Source organism: Cherax quadricarinatus, chromosome 58 (genome assembly GCF_038502225.1).
Source record: "Cherax quadricarinatus isolate ZL_2023a chromosome 58, ASM3850222v1, whole genome shotgun sequence".
Classification (NCBI taxonomy): domain Eukaryota; kingdom Metazoa; phylum Arthropoda; class Malacostraca; order Decapoda; family Parastacidae; genus Cherax; species Cherax quadricarinatus.
The window spans coordinates 11,195,941-11,220,404 of record NC_091349.1 but is presented as its reverse complement, the minus strand read 5'-3'; the positions used below and the strand labels follow the sequence as shown (position 1 = coordinate 11,220,404).

Genomic DNA, 24,464 nt, shown 5'->3' with positions numbered 1-24,464 from the left:
CTTATGTTCTTATAAACTCACTCCACTATCAATCAGTGCAATTCTAGCTTCCACGACCATTATTATAATCAAGGGAAGCGCTAAACCCGTAGGATTATACAGCGCCTGGGGGGGATGTGGAAGGCATTCAGGCTTAATTCGGGGAACTGGAGCACAGATCCAATTCCCTAAATCAAGAGCCCTTCACCAACATCAAGGAACCTTCCCTGAGGGGCTTCCACAACCAAAGAATCAACCCCTGCAACTACAAATAGGCAAATACATGTATCAGAAATTATTTTCTTTTTTTTTTATTATCACACCGGCCGATTCCCACCAAGGCAGGGTGGCCCGAAAAAGAAATATGAATTAAAAAAAGAATGAACCTGCTTCAGTCTGAGAATAAAGATAGCTAAATGTGTAGGATATTATCAAGTACCTATATAGAAACAATAAGTGTTGAAGACCCTCTGGGCATTCAATATGGCTGAAGAGGTATATACAAGGAAAATAGAAAATCCTATTTAACTTGCATTACTGATTTATTTAAATTTCATATAAAACTATTAATGACAGGAATGGAAGGCAGTATCTACAAAATTTTATCATTAATATATCATGCATACAAAATAGTTGGATAATCTTGGACTAGAGTCAGAACTAACATAGTGGAACTCAAAAATTAGAATTCAGAAATATAGTAAAAATACAATTTTGAGGATGGCAAAGAAAAGTAGATGAAAGATCTTCAACAAAAACAATGACAAATGGAATGGTTTTGTTACCCACATTTACCACTGAACTGTCAAGTGGCACATGTAACCGTGACTCAGAGTCCCAAATTCTGACACCTTTATCTTTGAACAAAAACTGATTAGGCAATAAAGATATGCTTGCCCATACCTCACTGACACCACACATTTCCATCTGTATTTTTATCTTTCTCAAATTTTGTATTTCATTTTACTATTGTTGGAATCTGAACACATTACAGTAACCTCTGTTAATATGACTAACAATAACATCTGACCTAAGTAATCTTACAGGAGTGGTATTAATATTGAATTTAAGTACCTAAATTTATAAACAAAAAAAAAATAAAAAAAAAATAAAAAGGAGTTGCTATATTTAGCTGGTAATACTAAGCTAGTCATGTAGCAGAGTATCTACAAAACTGAAAATCCAAGCAAAATTTGGTAGTGCAGGATTATCACTGATCAATCAAGTTAGTATATATAAAGCAGTGAAAAACAAGAACACTACAAAAAGCTTTGGTATAGCTGGTCACTTAATATACTACCCATCTTCTAAATGCTAGCCACTATTATATTTTTTGCCTAATATCACTTTAATTACACTGACACACTGAAGAATCTCCCATCAACTTCTTAGGAACTTCCATCAGGCTAAACATTTTGTTTCCCATACATTTGTGAAAACAACCAGAAAAGAATACCATAAGTCAAAAGGTGCATTTTACTTATAGCATAGCATAGAAAGGTTATTTAAATTTTGTGTTATGTTCCTATACTGAAAAAAAAAAATAACTAAAAAAAAAAAAAAATTTCTTTCCTATATACATGCACACACGTAATTTTAATTTCTGATATGTAATTAAATCAATTCAATTAAGACAAGCGCCTTCATTTCAAATTTGTTAAAACTCATTAATACATTTATTTTTTAGGTTACCAGTTAAACATTATATTTTCATACATGGAACACAATTTTTAAGGTAGTCAAAACAGCAAAGAAAATTAAGCATATTTTATATTTATAGAGAGAGTTAAACACAATTACATATCTTTCTTCTTTCTTTCAACGTACCAGCCGTATCCCACTGAGGTGGGGTGGCCCAAAAGAAAAAACTGAAGTTTCTCTTTTTAAATTTAGCAATATATACAGGAGAAGGGGTTACTAGCCCCTTGCTCCCGGCATTTTAGTCGCCTCTTACAACATGCATGGCTTACGGAGGAAGAATTCTGTTCCACTTCCCCATGGAGGTAAGAGGAAATAAACAAGAACAAGAACTAGAAAGAAAATAGAAGAAAACCCAGAGGGGTGTATGTGTATATATATGCTTGTACATGTATGTGTAGTGTGACCTAAATGCAAGTAGAAGTAGCAAGACATACCTGAAATCTTGCAGGTTTATGAGACAGACAAAAGACACCAGCAATCCTACCATCATGTAAAACAATTACAGGCTTTCGTTGTACACTCACTTGGCAGGACGGTTGTACCTCCCTGGGCGGTTGCTGTTTACCAACCTACTACCTAGACAATTACATATATTACAACTAAAAAAAAGAGGGGGAGGGATCTGCATTTACTTCTTGTAAGTCCCATTACTTTAAACATCAGCATTAAAATGACCAAGCTGACAAAAATGAGCATTTGTAAGACTCTAGGAAATAATTCATATCTGTGTAACAAAATCATAATATTGGAGTCTGACCCAATTGTTTTCACTAAAATTGCATTTACACTGTAACATTTCCATGATAAAAATAGCATAACACTCCTTGGCAACAAGTTATGAAACTAAATTTATTACCAAGCAGTTTTATAGAACACACAATGGATTAAGAGTCTATTAAATAACAGTGTGTTCTAAATAGTACATGTATAAAGCATGTAAGTACTGTACACTCATTACTTAATTTTTTTCAAAAGCTGCAACTTGAAAACAAGTAAGATAAAACTCCTGAGTATCTAGAAATGCTTAAAAAATTCAAATTATACTTAATTTTGTTTAAAATGACATGAACAATTACACACAGGTACACTTCAGTGGTATATTTAGATATTAAGATTTCAAATTGTCTTAATGGAAGCACTACTACTTAACATTTCATAATTTTTTTGTAGGATTTCTTAACACTAGAACTCCAGTAACGTAAAATACAAGACAATTAGCTATATAATATGTAATACTGAAATTGCTGTCTACAACAAGGGTTCAGAAATTAAAGGATCTTATTAATTACTGATACAACACACCATGACTAACACAGAACACATGATTTTATAAATACAGAATGGGATTCAGAAAATCATTAGCAGTGAAGAAAAGACCAATGGACAAAAGTCTACTGATCATTCTAGTTGACATCTCTATATTGTCTCATAATCCATGCCTTAATTCTTTGTGCTGTTACAAATAAATCAAAACTTTTTTTTTTTTTCAACAAGTCGGCCGTCTCCCATATTAATTACATTTGAATTATAAGATTGAAATAACCCTAATATTTTTTCCAAAGACAATCATTATTTTTCTATGAAACAGAGAATTATGAACATTTTCTTTCAATAGTGAGACTCTTCATACAGGCAGTAATCTTTCCCTACCTTTTAAGATTTTGTATATATATGGTAAGTCAAAGTACAATATTTCAAAAATATACTTAAGTATTCCTTTTTACTTTTTCTTAGTTTTGCCGAGAGTGAGGGTATGGGAGGTGAGTTGCTGAGTGGCTACTTGGTGTTTACGCTTCTGAAACTCTGCTTTTTCTTCATCAAGGCGTTTCTTGAGATCTTCATAACGTTTTTTCTCTTCTGCATGTTCTCGCTTCAGTGTGTCATATTTTGTGTATAGCTGTGAAGGAATGGAGTACAATGAAAAACTAATATACAGATCTTTACTCTTAAAACTTAGTTAAGGGCAAATTACTACATATACACCAACCAATAAGCTTGTAATATTATTTCTGTATCATTACAGGTGGCAGGTTAGTAAACAGCAACCTTCCGAAGTAGTACTACTTTCTTATCACACAAGTGTGAAATGGAAGCCTATTAAATGTTTTATCCCCTGGTAGGATTGCTGCATTGCATTGAAGAAGCCAATGGCTGGAAAACATTTCCAGAATAAAGATACCCAAATGTTGCTCAAGTATCTCATTTACCAACTGGTCAGTTTCTAAACCATTTATTCAAATGTTTTACCCCCTGATAGGACTGCTGGTCTTTCTTCTTGGTTTCTGAATATGTGAAATGAAAGGCAAATCTTACAAACTTCTACTCTGATACCCTGTTTAATGACTGTTTGCATAACAATTTGGATAATGACCAAAAAACCTCGGACTAAATGGAGTATAGCTGAATTTTGTACGGTTTGTTCTCAGTCGTCTTTGGGCCAAATTCCTTTTTTTTTTTTTATCATATAGTGTACTTGTGGTGTGGAGAAATTACCTCCAACAGGGAAGAGGGGGGAAAGGGGGGTCCCAGTTCCTCCCTCTTTCCTAGTGCTTGAGATGAGGGGGTCATATATCATACTCAAGTAGTCATAAGCAGCTAAGACTGTGAACTGCTAGAGGTAAAGTAAAGTCCCAACATTATATCCTCCCCCCCCCACCCACCTTCCCTGAGAATGGAAAAACTATCTTTGATAAACCTTTGAAGGGTTTTGAGAATTTCCTTACTCCTGCTATGCCTTTAATTGTCTATCCTCATTGAATTAATCAATTATTTCCAACTGAAGGTATTACACCACTGTTCAGCAGGTGTTATGTGGAGCATTGCCTTAAGAATAATAATAAATCATGTGATATCAGGTTGATTTGAATCTAAATGTTTAAACAGAGGGCTTGCAAGAATGATAAACAGAGCAGATAATAGAAAATTATTTGATTACAGGGATCAAAAAATATTTTAACTTACCTCCTTTTCCACTTCCTTAAGTTCTGTTTCCTTCTCCTTCACTCGCAAGACAAATGTCTGCCTCATCTCATCTTCCTTGCGCTGTAGCTCTTCACGATGCTCTACACGTTTTTGCTCAAATGTCTGTTGGAAGCTCACTGGTTGGTTATCCTGGCCAACATCAGAGAAACCCATCTGGTGGAAATTTTTGAAGTCATTACAGTACATTTAGTATAACTAATCATATTTAAGAAAAATTTTTAAATGAGCATTAGAAAGACACTGTATAGCAAAGAGAATTTTTTTTTTTTCAAGTAAAATGTTGCATCTAGTAGGAGCTGTCTTTCTACTACCATTTGTCATTTTACAACTAATACTTCTCAATTTTAATACTGCCTATAAACTTTGTGTTGCCAATAAGCTTTAAAGTTCATGTTACAATAAGTGAAGTTTTTTGTATTAAAATTATCCAATAAACTTAAGGTGTATATTTGAGTGGAAGAAAGTGCTTTTAATGATCTGACATGCAATTGAAGTATTACCAAGGTAATATTTATGAAGGGATTCAGGGAAATAGGCTGGCCAAACTCGAGTCCTGGAGGCGGAAAGTATAATGCCTGCACTCTGTAAGAGAGGTGGAATGTTGCAGTTTGGAGGGCAATCCAAACTGTTAAGTTGGCACCCTCCTGGCAAGGCAGTGAGTGAATGAGTAACAATGAAAGTGTTTTCTTCTTTGCTCAGGTCACCTTGCCTTGGTAGGAGATGAATGTATATATAAAAACCTTTATGCTACATTCATGGATTCAGAAAAAGACTTATGATAGGATGGATACAAGAGCAATGTGGCAGAAGGTACAAATGTATGGAATAGGTGAAAAGTTACTAAAAGCAATAAAATGTTTATATGGATAGTGAGGCTAAGATAAGTGTATGTAGGAGAAAGGGTAATTTTTATTTTCCAGTAACAGTAGGCTTTAGATGGGGAAGTGTGATGTGAACATATTTGAAGACAAGGTTGTAAAAGAAGTGAACACCGGGGTTTCATTAAAAACATAATAAAAACTACTGCTCATATCCTACCTTAACCCTTTCAGGGTTTCGGCCGTACTAGTACGGCTTATGAGCCAGGGTTTTTGACGTACTAGTACGCCTAAATTCTAGCGCCCTCAAATCTAGTAAGAGAAAGCTGGTAGGCGTACATATGAAAGAATGGGTTAATGTGGTCAGTGTGCGCAGTATAAAAAAAATCCTGCAGCACACAGTGCGTAATGAGAAAAAAAAAACTCTGACCGTGTTTTTGGATTAAAACAGTGACTTTGCACTGTATTTTCATATGGCATTTATTGTTGTATTCTAGTTTTCCTGGTCTCATTTTATAGAATGGAAGACATATTACAGAAAATTGAGATGATTTTGACTGGTTTTACAAAGAAAAGTACCTTGAAATTGAGCTCAAAGTAGCAGAAATGTTCGATTTTTACCAAAGTTCAAAAGTAAACAAATCATGCTATGCGTCCAATACACGTCAACTGGCAAGTCTAATATTCTTTCACAAGTGCGCTGATATTATTTATACCATTTCTACACCAATGCAGTAGTCTGCATAACAGTAAATCTTCTATTTTTTTGTGAGAATAAAAATTCAAAGTGGAAAGCAAAAGAATGTAAGAGGGGCATGGGGACGTGACTAATGAACAGAGGAAATGTTATTTTAGTGCCAGGAATGTCTTTCTTGTTTATTCTGGACCCTATTCGGAAATTGGCATCTCTTGAAATTTGTGTGAAATTGGCAAAATTGCTAAATTCTGACCACTGTATTGGATAGTTGAAATCAGTAAATGGGTGGTTTCTTGTACTCATTCAATAGAAAAAATGGAGTTCTAGCGAAATAGTTATGATTTTTGTCAACAAGTACACTGGAATTGGCCGAAAATAGGGCTCAAAGTGGGCAAAATCGCCAATGCGTAAACATCGTCGAGACCGCTAACTTCGCGAGAGCATAATTCCGTAAGTTTCCATCAAATTTCATATTTTTGGTGTCATTATGATTGGGAAAAGATTCTCTATCTTTTCACAAGAAAAAATTATTATTTTTTTTTTTTTTTTTGAAATTTGGCCGACCCTGAGAACAAGTCTCTGAGAGGGCCTGTCGACCCTGAAAGGGTTAATCAACTACTTATACTAATCATATCTGCTACCTATACTAAGGAAAAAGTTAAGGATGTCTTACAGTTTCAAGGATCTTCTTCCGGTACAACTCATAATGACGCTGATGAGTTACTTCTCGCATATCCTCCATGTTAGTGCGAATCAACATTTCTCTTAGCTTGGTGAAGTCACAGTGGCTTTCATTTTCAACTGAAAATCAAAAGAAAATATAACCATGGTCATTATTTACAAAATTCCATCTACCCTTACCCCAATGCCTCCAATGTACTCAAGAAATATATTTTATAGATCACCTACATGTACCATCCTTGATCACTTTAGTTAGCTGTGACTCTTTATCTAAAACATTTTCCTAAACTCTGCACAGCAGATTTTTTTTATTCTCTTCAATGAGTCTCAAAATATCCATAAGATATTATCAAGGTTGCTTCATAATTCCCAATAAATTGTAAAAGAAGAATGGTGCAGTGTGAAGGTTCATTTGAATTCTGATGTCCTTGTACCAACACCTTACATTTCTACGAGCCAAACTACCAAGTGGATTTGTTTGGAATTTTTCTATTTCTTTTAAATGTGTCATTCCTTTCTCTAATCTTTATTCAGTCTGAATAACCAATGCTCTGCCTCCACTATCTTATTATACATTATCTATCACTGTTATTACCAATATCTTTCTTGTACAATACATACATACCTTGCACAGTACCCCAAGGATACTGGCGAGCTCTTAACATCTTGTTACCAACTCGTACAAAGTCAGTGCTGCCAACAACAGCAAATGGGATCTGGTTGTTCATCTCGGTGTTAACCTACAATATATGCGAAGATTTTTTTGTTTTAACATATTAACATCCTGTTTTATTAGTACTACAATAAAGAATGATAAATATACTACACTGTTGGTGTAGTGGCTGCAAATGTTATGATACATACATTTTTCTTAATATTCTTCTTCTTCTTTCAACATACCAGCTGTATCCCACCAAGGTGGGGTGGCCCAAAAGGAAAAACCAAAGTTTCTCCTTTCAAATTTAGTAATATACCTGGTACAAAAACACTGAATGTTCATAATCTTATAAAATATTTACCATATTGGTATAGGAGGTAGGTTACTGAAAGCAGTGAAGAGTTTCTATGACGATAGTGAGGCTCAGGTTAGAGTATGTAGGAGAGAGGGAGATTATTTCCCAGTAAAAGTAGGCCTTACACAAGGATGTGTGATGTCACTGTGGTTGTTTAATATATTTATAGATGGGGTTGTAAGAGAAGTGAATGCGACGGTCTTGGCAAGAGGCGTGGAGTTAAAAGATAAAGAATCACACATAAAGTGGGAGTTGTCACAGCTGCTCTTTGCTCATGACACTGTGCTCTTGGGTGATTCTGAAGAGAAGTTGCAGAGGTTGGTGGATGAATTTGGTAGGGTATGTAAAAGAAGAAAATTAAAAGTGAATACAGGAAAGAGTAAGGTTATGAGGATAACAAAAAGATTAGGTGATGAAAGATTGGATATCAGATTGGAGGGAGAGAGTATGGAGGAGGTGAATGTATTCAGATATTTGGGAGTGGACGTGTCAGCGGATGGGTCTATGAAAGATGAGGTGAATCATAGAACTGATGAGGGAAAGAGGGTGAATGGTGCACTTAGGAGTCTGTGGAGACAAAGAACTTTGTCCTTGGAGGCAATGTTGCAGCGAGGAGAAGGCTGGAGGAAGTGGAGATGTCATGTCTGAGGGCAATGTGTGGTGTGAATACAATGCAGAGAATTCGTAGTTTGGAAGTTAGGAGGAGGTGCAGGATTACCAAAACTGTTGTCCAGAGGGCTGAGGAAGGGTTGTTGAGGTGGTTCGGACATGTAGAGAGAATGGAGCGAAACAGATTGACTTCAAGAGTGTATCAGTCTGCAGTGGAAGGAAGGCGGGGTAAGGGTCAGCCAAGGAAAGGTTGGAGGGAGGGGGTAAAGGAGGTTTTGTGTGCGAGGGGCTTGGACTTCCAGCGGGCATGCGTGAGCATGTTTGATAGGAGTGAATGGGGACGAATGGTACTTGGGACCTGACGATCTGTTGGAGTGTGAGCAGGGTAATATTTAGTGAAGGGATTCAGGGAAACCGGCTATTTTCATATAGTCGGACTTGAGTCCTGGAAATGGAAAGTACAATGCCTGCACTTTAAAGGAGGGGTTTGGGATACTGGCAGTTTGGAGGGATATGTTGTGTATCTTTATATGTATATGCTTCTGAACTGTTGTATTCTGAGCACCTCTGCAAAAACAGTGATAATGTGTGAGTGTGGTGAAAGTGTTGAATGATGATGAAAGTATTTTCTTTTTGGGGATTTTCTTTCTTTTTTGGGTCACCCTGCCTCAGTGGGAGACAGCCGACTTGTTGAAAAAAAAAAATCATACAGAAGTCAAATTTTCATGTCAGTGAGAAATTGTGCACACGAACTGAGGTAATATTACACATGATGCACTGAATGACCCTGCATAGCCCTACATTTTCATCCTAGACAAGGCAGTAGGGGACCCAAACATTAGAGCTGAGGCCTAAAATGGCAACACAGTTTGGCCCCTCACATATACAGTACAATTTTTTTTTTAACATGTCAGCCATCTCCCACCGAGGCAGGGGTGACCCAAAAAAATAATTCTTTTATTTACTTACTGCAACGTGTGGTGTGAATATAATGCAGAGAATTCGTAGTTTGGAAGTTAGGAGGAGGTGCGGGATTACCAAAACTGTTGTCCAGAGGGCTGAGGAAGGGTTGTTGAGGTGGTTCGGACATGTAGAGAGAATGGAGCGAAACAGAATGACTTCAAGAGTGTATCAGTCTGTAGTGGAAGGAAGGCGGGGTAGGGGTCGGCCTAGGAAAGGTTGGAGGGAGGGGGTAAAGGAGGTTTTGTGTGCGAGGGGCTTGGACTTCGAGCAGGCGTGCGTGAGCGTGTTTGATAGGAGTGAATGGAGACAAATGGTTTTTTAATACTTGACGTGCTGTTGGAGTATGAGCAAAGTAACATTTATGAAGGGATTCAGGGAAACCGGCAGGCCGGACTTGAGTCCTGGAGATGGGAAGTACAGTGCCTGCACTCTGAAGGAGGGGTGTTAATGTTGCAGTTTAAAAACTGTAGTGTAAAGCACCCTTCTGGCAAGACAGTGATGGAGTGAATGATGGTGAAAGTTTTTCTTTTTCGGGCCACCCTGCCTTGGTGGGAATCGGCCAGTGTGATAATAAATAATAAATAAAAAAATATCCATGATCTCATTAGTCTGCCCATTGTTCTGACTTAACTGGTCATCTGCATAACAAATGAATGGTTTATAAGGTAGGGAAAGACTCAACTAGAAGCCTCATAGACCAAATACATGCAAAATCCAGAAAACCTTCTATCCAAAACACTTCAGAATATAGACATTAAACCTCAAACATGCCTTACCTTCGCCATTGTGTCATCATCGGTAGGAAACTGGTAAATCTGAATTCCGTTGGCCTTAATCTCCTGAATGATGCGCTGCTTGAATTTTGTCAGTTCAGACTTGGAGATAGTATCAGCTTTGGCAATAACAGGGATGACATTCACTTTTGAGTCCAGCTTCTTCATGCAAACCAAATCAATACTCTTCAGTCTGCAATGAGGATTAATGGTTAACTAAGTAGGATTTTTTTTCTAAATACATCAGTCCTTACCCACCAAGGAAGAGTGACACAAAATGTGAAACACATTCACCTTACTCACTCCCCAATAGTCTTTCCATAAGAGCATGGACACAACAGTTAAAATCCTCCACCAAACTGCAACATCTTTACCAACTATCTAATATAAACAGATAACCAAATGCAGATTGCAGGTGAAAAAATTGATAATCAAAAGTAACACTGCAACCCAGTAATTCGGGACAAGGGAAAATGTTAGGCTCAAGGTGCCGTGAATTTTTAAGCTAAATGTTCTTTTAGCCATATCTCTTAAGTATTTCTCTAATCTGCTTAATACTGACAACGATAAAAAAAAAAAAAAAAAATATGAGTTCATTTTGAACTAATTCCTATGGTTACAATCATTATAGGACTCTTGTGCCAAGTGAAAAGACAATGGGAACAAAGAAAAACCATGAATACTCAAAGCTATTTGCTGAATGGGTTTCAGTAAAAGTTTTCTACAATCAAATCACTTGGATTATGTAGCACACAAATTCCAGAGTTCATCTGTATAAACACATTCTTCTCTGCCTCTGTATGCTAACTGTTCTCATAAGAAAACCTCATCCCCAACCTGTATTTGAAAGGTCTTATGAAGTACAGTATATACCTCTATATGATTATTATTATAATCAAGGGGGAAGGGCTAAACCCGGAGGATTATACAGCGCCTGGGGGGGGGATGTGGAAGGCATTCAGGCTTAATTCGGGGAACTGGAGCACAGATCCAATTCCCTAAATCAAGAGCCCCTCACCAACATCAAGGAACCTTCCTTGAGGGGATATACCTCTATAATGTCTTCATACATACAACAACATACATACAGCAACCACCCAGGGAGGTACTACCGTCCTGCCAAGTGAGTGTAAAACGAAAGCCTGTAATTGTTTTACGTGATGGTAGGATTGCTGGAGTCCTTTTTTCTATCATAAACATGCAAGATTTCAGGTACGTCTTGCTACTTCTACTTACACTTAGGTCACACTACACATACATGTTTTTTTTTTTTTTTTTTTCAACAAGTCGGCCGTCTCCCACCGAGGCAGGGTGACCCAAAAAAGAAAGAAAATCCCCAAAAAGAAAATACTTTCATCATCATTCAACACTTTCACCACACTCGCACATTATCACTGTTTTTGCAGAGGTGCTCAGAATACAACAGTCTAGAAGCATAAACATATAAAGATACACAACATATCCCTCCAAACTGCCAATATCCCAAACCCCTCCTTTAAAGTGCAGGCATTGTACTTCCCATTTCCAGGACTCAAGTCCGACTATATGAAAATAACCGGTTTCCCTGAATCCCTTCACTAAATATTACCCTGCTCACACTCCAACAGATCGTCAGGTCCCAAGTACCATTCGTCTCCATTCACTCCTATCTAACACGCTCACGTACGCTTGCTGGAAGTCCAAGCCCCTTACCCACAAAACCTCCTTTACCCCCTCTCTCCAACCCTTTCGAGGACGACCCCTACCCCGCCTGCCTTCCCCTATAGATTTATATGCTTTCCATGTCATTCTACTGTGATCCATTCTCTCTAAATGACCAAACCACCTCAACAACCCCTCTTCTGCCCTCTGACTAATACTTTTATTAACTCCACACCTTCTCCTAATTTCCACACTCCGAATTTTCTGCATAATATTTACACCACACATTGCCCTTAAACAGGACATCTCCGCTGCCTCCAACCGTCTCCTCGCTGCTGCATTTACCACCCAAGCTTCACACCCATATAAGAGTGTTGGTACTACTATACTTTCATACATTCCCTTCTTTGCCTCCATAGATAACGTTTTTTGACTCCACATATACCTCAACGCACCACTCACCTTTTTTCCCTCATCAATTCTATGATTAACCTCATCCTTCATAAATCCATCCGCCGACACGTCAACTCCCAAGTATCTGAAAACATTCACTTCTTCCATACTCCTCCTCCCCAATTTGATATCCAATTTTTCTTTATCTAAATCATTTGACACCCTCATCACCTTACTCTTTTCTATGTTCACTTTCAACTTTCTACCTTTACACACATTCCCAAACTCATCCACTAACCTTTGCAATTTTTCTTTAGAATCTCCCATAAGCACAGTATCATCAGCAAAAAGTAACTGTGTCAATTCCCATTTTGAATTTGATTCCCCATAATTTAATCCCACCCCTCTCCCAAACACCCTAGCATTTACTTCCTTTACAACCCCATCTATAAATATATTAAACAACCATGGTGACATTACACATCCCTGTCTAAGACCTACTTTTACCGGGAAGTAGTCTCCCTCTCTTCTACACACCCTAACCTGAGCCTCACTATCCTCATAAAAGCTCTTTACAGCATTTAATAACTTACCACCTATTCCATATACTTGCAACATCTGCCACATTGCTCCTCTATCCACTCTATCATATGCCTTTTCTAAATCCATAAATGCAATAAAAACTTCCCTATCTTTATCTAAATACTGTTCACATATATGCTTCAATGTAAACACCTGATCTACACATCCCCTACCCACTCTAAAACCTCCTTGCTCATCCGCAATCCTACATTCTGTCTTACCTCTAATTCTTTCAATTATAACCCTACCGTACACTTTTCCTGGTATACTCAGTAAGCTTATTCCTCTATAATTTTTACAGTCTCTTTTGTCCCCTTTCCCTTTATATAAAGGGACTATACATGCTCTCTGCCAATCCCTAGGTACCTTCCCCTCTTTCATACATTTATTAAACAAAAGTACCAACCACTCCAACACTATATCCCCCCCTGCTTTTAACATTTCTGTCATGATCCCATCAGTTCCAGCTGCTTTACCCCCTTTCATTTTACGTAATGCCTCACGTACCTCCCCCACACTTACATTCTGCTCTTCTTCACTCCTAAAAGATGGTATACCTCCCTGACCAGTGCATGAAATTACTGCCTCTGTTTCTTCCTTAACATTTAAAAGTTCCTCAAAATATTCTCGCCATCTACCCATGTACAAGCATATATATATACACACCCCTCTGGGTTTTCTTCTATTTTCTTTCTAGTTCTTATTCTTGTTTATTTCCTCTTATCTCCATGGGGAAGTGGAACAGAATTCTTCCTCCGTAAGCCATGCGTGTTGTAAGAGGCGACTAAAATGCCAGGAGCAAGGGGCTAGTAACCCCTTCTCCCGTATAAATTACTAAATTTAAAAAGAGAAACTTTCGTTTTCCTTTTTGGGCCACCCTGCCTTGGTGGGATACGGCCGGTTTGTTGAAAAAAAAAAAAAAAACATACATACATCTTAATAAATCTAAACAGAATACTGTAATTAATTGAAAAAATAGGAGTCTATAATCTGGTTCATATAGAGAAGTAGTCAAACAGGCAAATATCCATCCAAAGTTTTCTTAGTTATGTTACTATATCTTTACCAAAGAACAATCAATTACAATGATGTATATATTGCAATAAACAATCAATTAACATAAGAATTAAGTTTTTGAATAACAGCATTTTATTTAATCTAGTGCTAACTGATCTGAAGAACATGTGGAAAAACAATAGAGTTACATTCCAGAGACCAACTGTGTGGGCAAAATGTAGTCAATAAAGGATTACATTATACTGCATTTGTGCGTATTTTTTCATCATGTCAGTATTTTATACCATTTCTTCCCATCCATATCAAATACACAATTTCTTATTAATTAACAGGGTGAAAAATGCAGTCTCCTCCTGCTACCCCTATATTCACACTGCATCATACAATTTTCTCACCCCCACACAATTTTTTGTGCCTTTTTTTACAGCTTAACAATGTTTGTAGCCTCAGACATAAATAATGTAAATGTGATGCTAGTTAGTTAGATTTCAACTGGAAAAAGGAGGAAAATAAATAATTGTTAGGAATTTGACTAACAGAGACACGAAGGCAATTATATGCTGTCATAATTTATCCATATGTTGCAGTTACCTGTTCTTTCTTCCTTTACACTTAATGGTGCATCTACAGTCGAACAAGGAATCCAATTACATTAAGTCATGATGTGGCAGGTCTTTTTTATCACATTTTTAACTAATGTAGTAGCTAAATTACTGTATTTGCTAATAAATATAAAAATTCATTGCCTTACCCATGACCTGTGGGACAAATGAAGTACAAGCAGGCGTGAATTCTAGAATCATGGTAAGCAGAGAGGCTACGCTTTATCTTTAGTTCTTCCTGCAGGTAGTCATCAAATTGCTTGTCAATGTAATCAACAATAGCAGTAAAGCTGTCACCTTTGTTGATCTGGTCTCCATAACCCACAGTGTCAACAATTGTCAGCTAGAACAGAAAATTGTATATTAAGACATACGTCCAACAGTTGGGTATCTTTATTGATGAAACATTTTGAGTTCAACTCCATGATCTAGAAAAAGAGAGAGAGAGAGAAAAAGATAAAGACAGAAAGAAAGATACAGAGAGATATAGAGAGTGATTGATTGATTTTACTGTACCTTTAACCTAACATTAGACTCCTGGAGTTCATATGTGTGAGACTTAAGTTTGACAGCCGGGAGCGTGTGTGGTGCAGGGTTGGATTCAAAACTGGTGTTGAACAGTGTATCCATCAGCGTGGACTTACCCATACCTGTTTCGCCTGAAAAAAAAAAAAATTAACAACATAATGTTAAAAGTAAAAATGATAAAAACACACCTTTTTAAACCATTTATCACAAAAACACACCTAAATCTCCCACTGGATAGGATCACATTCACCATATTTTAAAGGAATAATTTTATTCAGTACTTATTTAGTAAGGTTAAATTTTTATAATATCAAGAAGCCCAGTATTACATCAGTTACCTTTATGTTCTTAGCCATTTTTTACTCCCTACATTCACAAAAGCATATCTCCTCTTTGTGAAGAATGAACTGTACTTAGAAAGCACACAGAGAACATATTAAAATAATTTATTTTATTTATCTTGTCATACTGTCTAGTAAAAATTAAGCATGCTCTTATAAAATGAAGGCTCCCTTCTCTTGAGAATACGTAGTACTGTAGTATGAGCATATTTGATATCTGTGCTTGAATGGATAATCAATAATTTTCTATTCTCCAGGTCTAAACAGCTACCCTTTATGTTTCTGACAGAAAATAAATTAACTGTGAAAGGACTAAGCAGTTGCTTCATAAATACATTCACTGACACTAAAAAATAATTAACCAAGACTCTAACATACCAATACAAAGAATGTTGAAGGTGAACCCATTCTGAGTTGATTTGGCTACCAGTTGATCAGGGAGAGAATCAAATCCTACATGACCAGAGAGTTTCAGTGTTCGAATTTTCTCATCAATCTGGGAAAACAAAAGTGAAATTAATATTTAATAAAAACTATGCACTGTAGTTAATTATGATTTTTTCTAGTATTCAAAGTCAGACATGCAACCTCCCTTAAATATTTTAACTCTTGTAACAAACTTTTTTTTTTTTTTGAGCAGTGTTCTAATAACTACACTAAAAATCCATCAAGGAATGTTGTGGATAGATTTGAGTTCCAAGTAAACCAAGCATTAACACTCTGTCTACATCTTGAATGTTTTGTTTTTGTAGTCTTTAGACATTTAAAATACAATTATTTCTGATGCATATTATTTGAATATTTAGAAGAAAAAAAATACTATATACAGTACTGTACCTAACTCCAATGGCATCTAAGGGATGAATTCTGCTGAATTCATGAAGACTGAACTTTTGTATTTCAGTGGAAAAAGGGAATGCCTTCTAAACCCCTTGGACCTACTACCCAGACATTTCATTAAGCCTAACTTTTAGCACTTTTTTCATTTAAGTGTAATAAAAATGGATTATCTAACACATTTTGTTAAGAAGTTGTACATTAACAGAATAGGCAAGTGAGTTCCATGAGACCAACTCATAGATCATGGTATAATATTCTACACAAGTAATGGATCAGAAAACCAACTTCAAGGACAACAGCTCACAGAAAGATAGAGTACAGTACTGGTGATGAAGATCTGCAAGCCCAGCTTGCAGATAATGGGCACTAGGATGGATATATGTATAACAAATTCTGGTGATAAGATTTGTGTGGTATGTGTATAATGTGCACAATTCAGGGTATAGAAATTATTAGATGGGGGGAGGAGGAGGAGGAATTGAGTTGGTTTGGGCATATATAAATGATGGAACAAAATTGGATAACCAAGAGGGCAAATTAAGCCAGAATGAAACTAAGGAGGGGTAGGGGTCATACTAGGAAAAATTTGAGGGAGGGGTAAAGGAAGTTGTGTTTGTTAAAGGCTTGAGCATCCAGCAGTTGTGTGTGTTAGATGAGTGAGTGGAGATAAGCAGCTTTTTATAGCTTGACATGCTGTTGGAATAAGCACAGCCACATCTATGAAGAGATTCAGAAAAACTGATTAGCCAGACTTAAGTCCTAGAGGTGAGAGCTACAGTGTCTGCATTCTTGAAGGAGGGCTTAGGATGTTGCAGTTCTGAGGGTCATCTAAATGTTAATATCCAAGTGTTTCTGGTATGACGGCTATTAGAAGAATTACAATTAATGGTTTTTTTTTTTACCCCACCTTGGAGGGCAATGGCCAGCCTGGAAAAAAAATGCAAAATGAAACTCCTGGATATAGAGATAGATTACAGTACAGTACTATATGTAAATAATAATATTGTAAGAAAAAGTTACAACTTTCACTGTGCACATACAAATAAGTAAACACAATATGCTACAATAAGAAAATGTTACAAACAGAATGGTGCCACTCTTACAACTCAGTAGAAGAAAATATCCTGTATGGTTATTTCCATAAGGACCAGTGGTTAGCAAATTTATTATAATACTGAAAGTTTATTTACAAACTGAAAATGTTTATTAAGAATATATTTATACTATAATATACAATGAAAACAATATCTTAACTAGATGTGGTATTTAAAATCAAAGAACCAAGCACTTATGCAATATGAACACAACTTTATATAAGACTACAGAAGGCTTAAAAGTACAGTAGGGTCAAAAGCATGTCACAGTATGTGTATGTGCGAGATCAGCTACAGTAAGCAAATTGGAATTTAGTACAGCAATAAGAAATCTCAATCTATGCACTCAGAAAAAAAAAATTATAACTGTTAAAGGCCTTAGAAATAAAAATAACTGAAGTGCACATTATAATGTAGGTAATTTTTAAAGTCAAACCTCAATTGATTTATACACTTCAGACTGTCTAGCAAGTTGCAGGGCATGAGGAGGTATTCGCGATTTATACAAAACAGGAAAACCAGGACCAGCGTAGGGAAGGGGGTCCTTGTCTGCCAAGGGTGGAGGAGAGGGTGAAGCAGTGAGAGAAAATACAGCAGAGATTTCTTCTTGGTAGCACAGAAGGGCATGAAACACATTCTCTGTAAAACTTCCAGGTCCACTGTCTACCCATTCACTTGGTGATGAACTTTCATCTAGTTCTGACATCATACCACAAATCTCTTTTCTACCAAGCTATTACTGTAATTGAAACTTTGGCACACTTCCATAAAAATTAAAACACAGGTTAATAGTAAAAGCAGTGAACAATAAATTTCAAAGTTGTACTATTATTAAAACATTTTAAGCACCCAAGTCTAGTCTCTCAAGTCACACAATGTCATATTAATCAAGACAATTAACAGAACATGGAAAAAGCCTAAACACATTTGGTTCAAACAGGTTCACACACACTGACAACTGTTTCACCAACTGCAGGTTACAGAAACACAATACTGTACCTGCTTGTGTGCCAAATGCCATGCTAACATTTCCAAGTAGCATTTAAAGAGTTGTCACAACAGAAATAAGTTGCTTAACTTTAGCTTTTCCATACCCTTGTGGTTACACAATTACTGTACAGTATTACTGTACTTGCAAAAAGTTTTAATAAACAGTACTGTATAGTACAATCCTCACTGTCATTAATTAAAATGATAAACTTTTCTACACACCTCTGATAATTCCCCCCTCTCCTCTGGGATCACAGAAAATGTCAGCGACACAAAGTTGGCAGAACAGTGCAGTTTGGACTCATGAAGCCAGGAGACGACAGCTTAGTGTATAACAATTCTTATGAGTGTGATTACAATAGTCAATGATCAAAATACTGATCAGTGATCCTACTGCACAGCAAACTGGTGATAAGAGTAATAGTGTGGGGAAAAATATAGTGCATAATACCTTAAATGAAATTAATGAACATTAATAAATATAACTTTTATCAATGAATTTTAGATAATTAATGAGTAACAAAAATGGATCAGATACCCAGAACATATTTTTTTCTTTAAATAATTTTTGTGTTCAAATTTATTAGTTTTATATATAAGCTACAATACAGTAAAAGGAAAGGCATTTCGTGAAATTTAGAAGTAATTAAAATGCGATAACCATAATACAAATATTTTTAATTAATGTTTTTATAACTACAGAGTCATCATAAATAAAAAATTCTTTATTAGAAACTGCTTCTGGTTAATTATTATTATCATTATAACACACACACACACACACACACACACACACACACACACACACACACACACACACACACACACACACACACACACACACACCCATGACTTAATTGATTTAGAATTTAATTTTAATAAGTAAAAGTTTCAGTAAATTGTTATTCCTATTAGAATGTGTCTTGAAATGCATAAAATCTTATTACTCTAATACTGCTAATGCTGTTTTCAAGGTAAGAAATTCTGCCCAGTTGCACTTTTGATGTGTAAATTTATCAAGCAGGTAAGATGTCTACATCACATCATGTGGTTAAATATTTCCACTAGTTTGAGGACTATTTCAAGCCACTTAGTCTGAAACAGACAAAGATCATCTCCTGGTCATTGGTATGTCTTTCGTTTTATCAACTGATACCAAGAAACAGCCAATAATACCATGAGACCCCAGGAACTATTTTAAACCAAACACAATATCTGAGGTTAGCTGTTTCCATCGTGCACTGTGGGGAAGGGGGGGGGGCAGAATTTTTGTGATAGTGTGAACACCCAGTGAACAGATCCATTCACTCATGTTTCATGGCATACTTGAAAGTGTACTGATTAAGTTGTTGATCTACACAAGTACCACTGACCTCAGTAATGTAGATCAACATGGGACAGTAAAAGGGTTAATGGCTGATTCATCTTATTAAAAGTATGATACATTTTGGGTTCAGGCTTTGTAGGTGTAAATTTACCATTTAACTAACATTTAATAAATAAATTCAGAATAGTTGAATTCTGTGCAATAACTGGGGAATGCATCCAGTCTACATACTTCAAACTTAAGCACTGGTGTGCTTTTCCTAAATGAATCTTGGCAATGATTGTAGTTTACGTAAGTTTTAATTTGCCTGTTTAATTAAGCAAATTTGGGTTCCATGCAATAACCTGAAGCACTGGTGCAGTATCTTTCTTAGAGAAAGGTTCAGACTGATTTTGGGCCAATTTTTTTAAAGAAACTGGGAAAATTAAAAGTTTTTTTTTTTTTTTTTATGGACTTACCAAAGTACAGTGGACCCTCGACTAACGCTATTAATCCGTTCCTGAGAGCTCATCGTTAGTCAAAATTATCGTTAGTCAAGTTAATTTTCCCCATAAGAAATAATGGAAATCAAATTAATCCGTGTAGGACACCCCAAAGTATGAAAAAAAAATTGTTTTTACCACATGAAATATTAATTTTAATACACACAAACTGAAGAAGACATGCACAGTTACATGACACTTACCTTTATTGATGGGATGGGATGGGAGGAGGGGAGAGTGTTGATAGTCTTAGTGTTTAGAAAGGGAATCCCCTTCCATTAGGACTTGAGGTGGCAAGTCCTTTTCTGGGGTTACTTCCCTTCCCTTTAAATCTCTCAAATCAACCTTTGCTGGCCTTAAATTCACTCACATCACCACTAATTTTTTTAATTAAATCGTCATGCAACTTCCTAAGCTTTTCACATATGATCGCTTGAGAGATGCTATCTCCTGCTGTCTGTTTTTCGTTTATCCACACCAATAACATCTTCGAGTACTTGCGATCTCAGTTTCGAAAACATAGTTGCAACTTTGGCAAGAACAGCTTCCTTGAGTGCTGTTTTCTTACCCACAATAGTAGCGATGGGTGATTGGGGTTTTGTGTACAACCTGGGCAGCTCGGAGACACGCACTCCACTTTCATACTTAGCAATGATCTCTTTCTTCATATCCATAGTAATTCTCACCCTTTTTGCTGTAGGGTTGGCACTAGAAGCTTTCTTGGGGCCCATGGTGACTTATTTTGCAGGTGCAATCACTAAAAAGGCTGTGATAATATGAAATGTTCCAATTGTATGCTTGGAAGCGACCGTGGGGGCTGGCTGGCTTGTAAACACTGGCCAGAAGTGGACGCGTCTCAGACGGAACGAATAGTGTTGGTCGAGTTTTTAGCGCTAGTCGAGGCAAAATTTTTGCGTTAAAATGTATCGCTAGTCGGATATATTGTTAATCGATGCCATCGTTGGTCGAGGGTCCACTGTATTGGCAATGAGGCCTGGTCATGGACCAGGCCATTGATCCCCTGGAACACCTTCCAGGTATACTCCAGGTGTAAGCTACTGCAAGCCCCTTCTGAGGGACCTGCAATATAGAGGTATCAACATTGTTGAAAAAAAAAAAAATTATTTTATCTTCTAAAATGGTAGAGAATCTTACTCTAAAGGTAATTACAACAAAAATGCAAAATTGTATGTGCATGAAATTGGCAGTCAGTAAGCATTTTATGCAACAGTGATTTCTTCCACTTTAAAGTGTACTTGATTCTAATTCCAGTGTTCGAACCAACCCAATTTCTGAATATCTGTATATCACTGATTGTAAGAAACTACCTATTCAACTGTCAAAGCTACAATACAAAGCTCCCAAAAATTGATAATTTCGTCAAATTTACATATTTTCAACAAATTCCAATTAAAAAATAGAGTCCAAAACAAATGTTGTAGGCACTCCAGTTATTAAAGCAACCTTCCCTCTGTTCAATAATCATGCCCCAATATTACACAAAGTATAACACTTGCCCTCCAGTTTGAATCCATTGTCACACAAAAATCTGAGGTTTTTCCCTACTTCTTGGCTAATAATCCATAACCAAGAATTTTTCATGATGGGTTTAGGCTATCTTAATAAATGAAGCACACCTACTGTAGTAAAAACCCATACAACAGACTGTGGGGAAGGGGGCAGAGGGGAACCTTACCCTTCCAAGAAAATTGCCCAAAATTGACCATTTCAGCCACTTTGAAGCCTATTTCAGGCTTCTTCCAGTTTGAAACTGACCAAAATTTTCCAAATTCCACTAGCATGTCTTCCGGTCCATCTACTGGCATCAAAAAATAACCCCAGAAAATATTCCAAAGTCACCGTTTTAACCCAAGCACAAAGTTAGAGGTTAGATGTTCCCATCATGTACTGCATAAAGCAGGATTTTATTTTTTTTGTGCTGTGCACACCCACCACACAGACCAAAATTTGCTGCTCACAACAAATCTGAGGTTGCTATGAATTATGTGATCTACAACACTGACATTGATACCACTGATGTAGATACAAGTGACCTAAAGTTTAACTTACAGTTCATAAGATCATCTGGCAAGACAGCTACTGAATATATCCCACTTTGGTTGGAAAGAGGTAGTAAGATTAAAAAAATTATACTGTGCTGTACAAAACTAAAAATATACAGTAAATAGACAAAACATGACTGTTTACTAAAAGTGACATATTTAAACCAACCCAATTCACCTAAACAAAAAAATAAAAGCTAATAAAGTAATACTATCCATAATTTAACAATCCATTTAATGGATATTGCCTCTCAAAGTCACATCAAATTCAGGAGGGTCTGTTGCACTTCACATATAAAAGCCTAAGAAAACTATCTTCCAGCATCTGCTTTCTTATGTACCTGACATTTCTGGTCAAATGTAGAATTACATTTCAATTCTATCTGAGACAAAATTTATGAAAGACTGTAAGTAGAGTGCCCTAAGCCATGTATAAAGGCACTCCTCAGGAAGATTATATACAACACATCAAACAGCCACACCAGAAGCCACACACCAAACAGGGAAATTATAAAGTATTATTTTTTGCTCAACAGTTTTAACTTGTTACATTATATAAACATTTTCACAAATTGTTATAACTATCAATTACTTTCAATACCAGGCAATAACTTCAAATAAATTTAGCACTAATAAAGAAATACAATGGTCCCTTGAGTTATGATAATTTTGAGTTACAATTTACCCCCATAAAAGAATTTAGTTTTGAGTGGCAATGAAAAAGTTGAGATATGATGTGCTTATGATGGTCAGCACGCATGGGTGGGTCTCAGTCAACCAGTATTGCAGTGGCGTGTTTCTTCAGCAACATCTGGGCCAACAGGAGCATCAGCAGGGGGTGTCTAGGGTGGTGGCTTAGAGCCTATAAGCAATGGGAACAAATATCTCTGGGGTAGCATCTCAACCAATAGCAGCTTTTGTACTACGATTCATAGCTTCCTCTTCAGTTTGAGCTACCACATGTTGCCTGCACCAATCTAGATTATTTACCCTTCAAAACTGCATTTGTGATAAATTACATCACATTTTGTATTACTTAAAAAAGATTTTTTTTTTATTATCACACTGGCCGATTCCCACCAAAGCAGGGTGGCCCGAAAAAGAAAAACTTTCACCATCATTCACTCCATCACTGTCTTGCCAGAAGGGTGCTTTACACTACAGTTTTTAAACTGCAACATTAACACCCCTCCTTCAGAGTGCAGGCACTGTACTTCCCATCTCCAGGACTCAAGTCCGGCCTGCCGGTTTCCCTGAACCCCTTCATAAATGTTACTTTGCTCACACTCCAACAGCACGTCAAGTATTAAAAACCATTTGTCTCCATTCACTCCTATCAAACACGCTCATGCATACCTGCTGGAAGTCAAAGCCCCTCGCACACAAAACCTCCTTTACCCCCTCTCTCCAACCTTTCCTAGGCCGACCCCTACCCTGCCTTCCTTCCACTTCAGACTGATACACTCTTGAAGTCATTCTGTTTCGCTCCATTCTCTCTACATGTCCGAACCACCTCAACAACCCTTCCTCAGCCCTCTGGACAACAGTTTTGGTAATCCCGCACCTCCTCCTAACTTCCAAACTACGAATTCTCTGCATTATATTCAAAAGATACTGTCCAAAAAACATAGTGAAGAGTTAGAATTAGTGCACTGGTGTATGAACATGACTTTCCACAATCAATCTTCTCTACTATTATCAAGCATCAAGAAATTATAGGGAATATTAAAGTGGTTAACAAATCTAAGAATGTGGAAAGTTAATTCAGGACTATAAACAGGAGTTGACAACAAAGGAGCTCTAGGAAATACGGTAGATAGATCAGGAGGACAGGGGGAAGGAATAAGTGCAGGTGCAGGTGCAGAAATTCAGTTATTTACTCATTGGAAAGGTTTGAAAAGAATCATTAGAAAGCACCCAGATATTGAAAAATCTGAACTCACTTCCTGTATTTTTTTAATACATGTATAATGTTTTATCTTATTTTAAGAGCCTCAGAAGAAAGTGGCAGAAACAAATAACTCTGGACAGTGTTTTTTTCCAAGAAGCAGGAGTAAGAAGGAGCTTCTTGCAACCAGTATCCTCCTCTCCACCCTCTTCTGCACCACCACACCACCAGACGCTATCAGTAATCTCCTCTCTTCTCTATCTTCCCCACCACCAGAAGCAACCAGTATCCTCCTCTCCACTCTCTTCCCCACCACCACACCACCAACTCTTTCAGATTCAAAGCACAGTAAAAGTTGCACTTCCACAAAACCATGTATTTTGGGGTTTGAGGTGCAACATTTCTGAGGTACAATATGTCTTCTGGAATGGATTAATATCGTAACTCAAGGAACCACGGT

The 24,464-nt window shown here is 36.8% G+C and overlaps 1 protein-coding gene across 2 annotated transcripts in view; it reads right to left on the bottom strand.

The window, feature by feature from the left end:
* Positions 1-502: 502 nt before the first annotated feature.
* Septin2 (septin 2) overlaps positions 503-24,464 on the bottom strand; it is a 28,813-nt gene continuing 4,851 nt past the window's right edge. For both annotated transcript variants that reach the window (XM_053790158.2, XM_070097601.1), the window contains 8 exons: positions 15,699-15,816; positions 14,968-15,110; positions 14,601-14,794; positions 10,220-10,409; positions 7,484-7,598; positions 6,851-6,978; positions 4,642-4,815; positions 503-3,577 (listed from right to left, as the gene is read on the bottom strand). In XM_053790158.2, the coding sequence (XP_053646133.1) occupies positions 3,401-3,577; positions 4,642-4,815; positions 6,851-6,978; positions 7,484-7,598; positions 10,220-10,409; positions 14,601-14,794; positions 14,968-15,110; positions 15,699-15,816 (1,239 nt within the window). In that variant the 3' untranslated portion in view covers positions 503-3,400. The remainder of the gene's footprint in view (positions 3,578-4,641; positions 4,816-6,850; positions 6,979-7,483; positions 7,599-10,219; positions 10,410-14,600; positions 14,795-14,967; positions 15,111-15,698; positions 15,817-24,464) is intronic.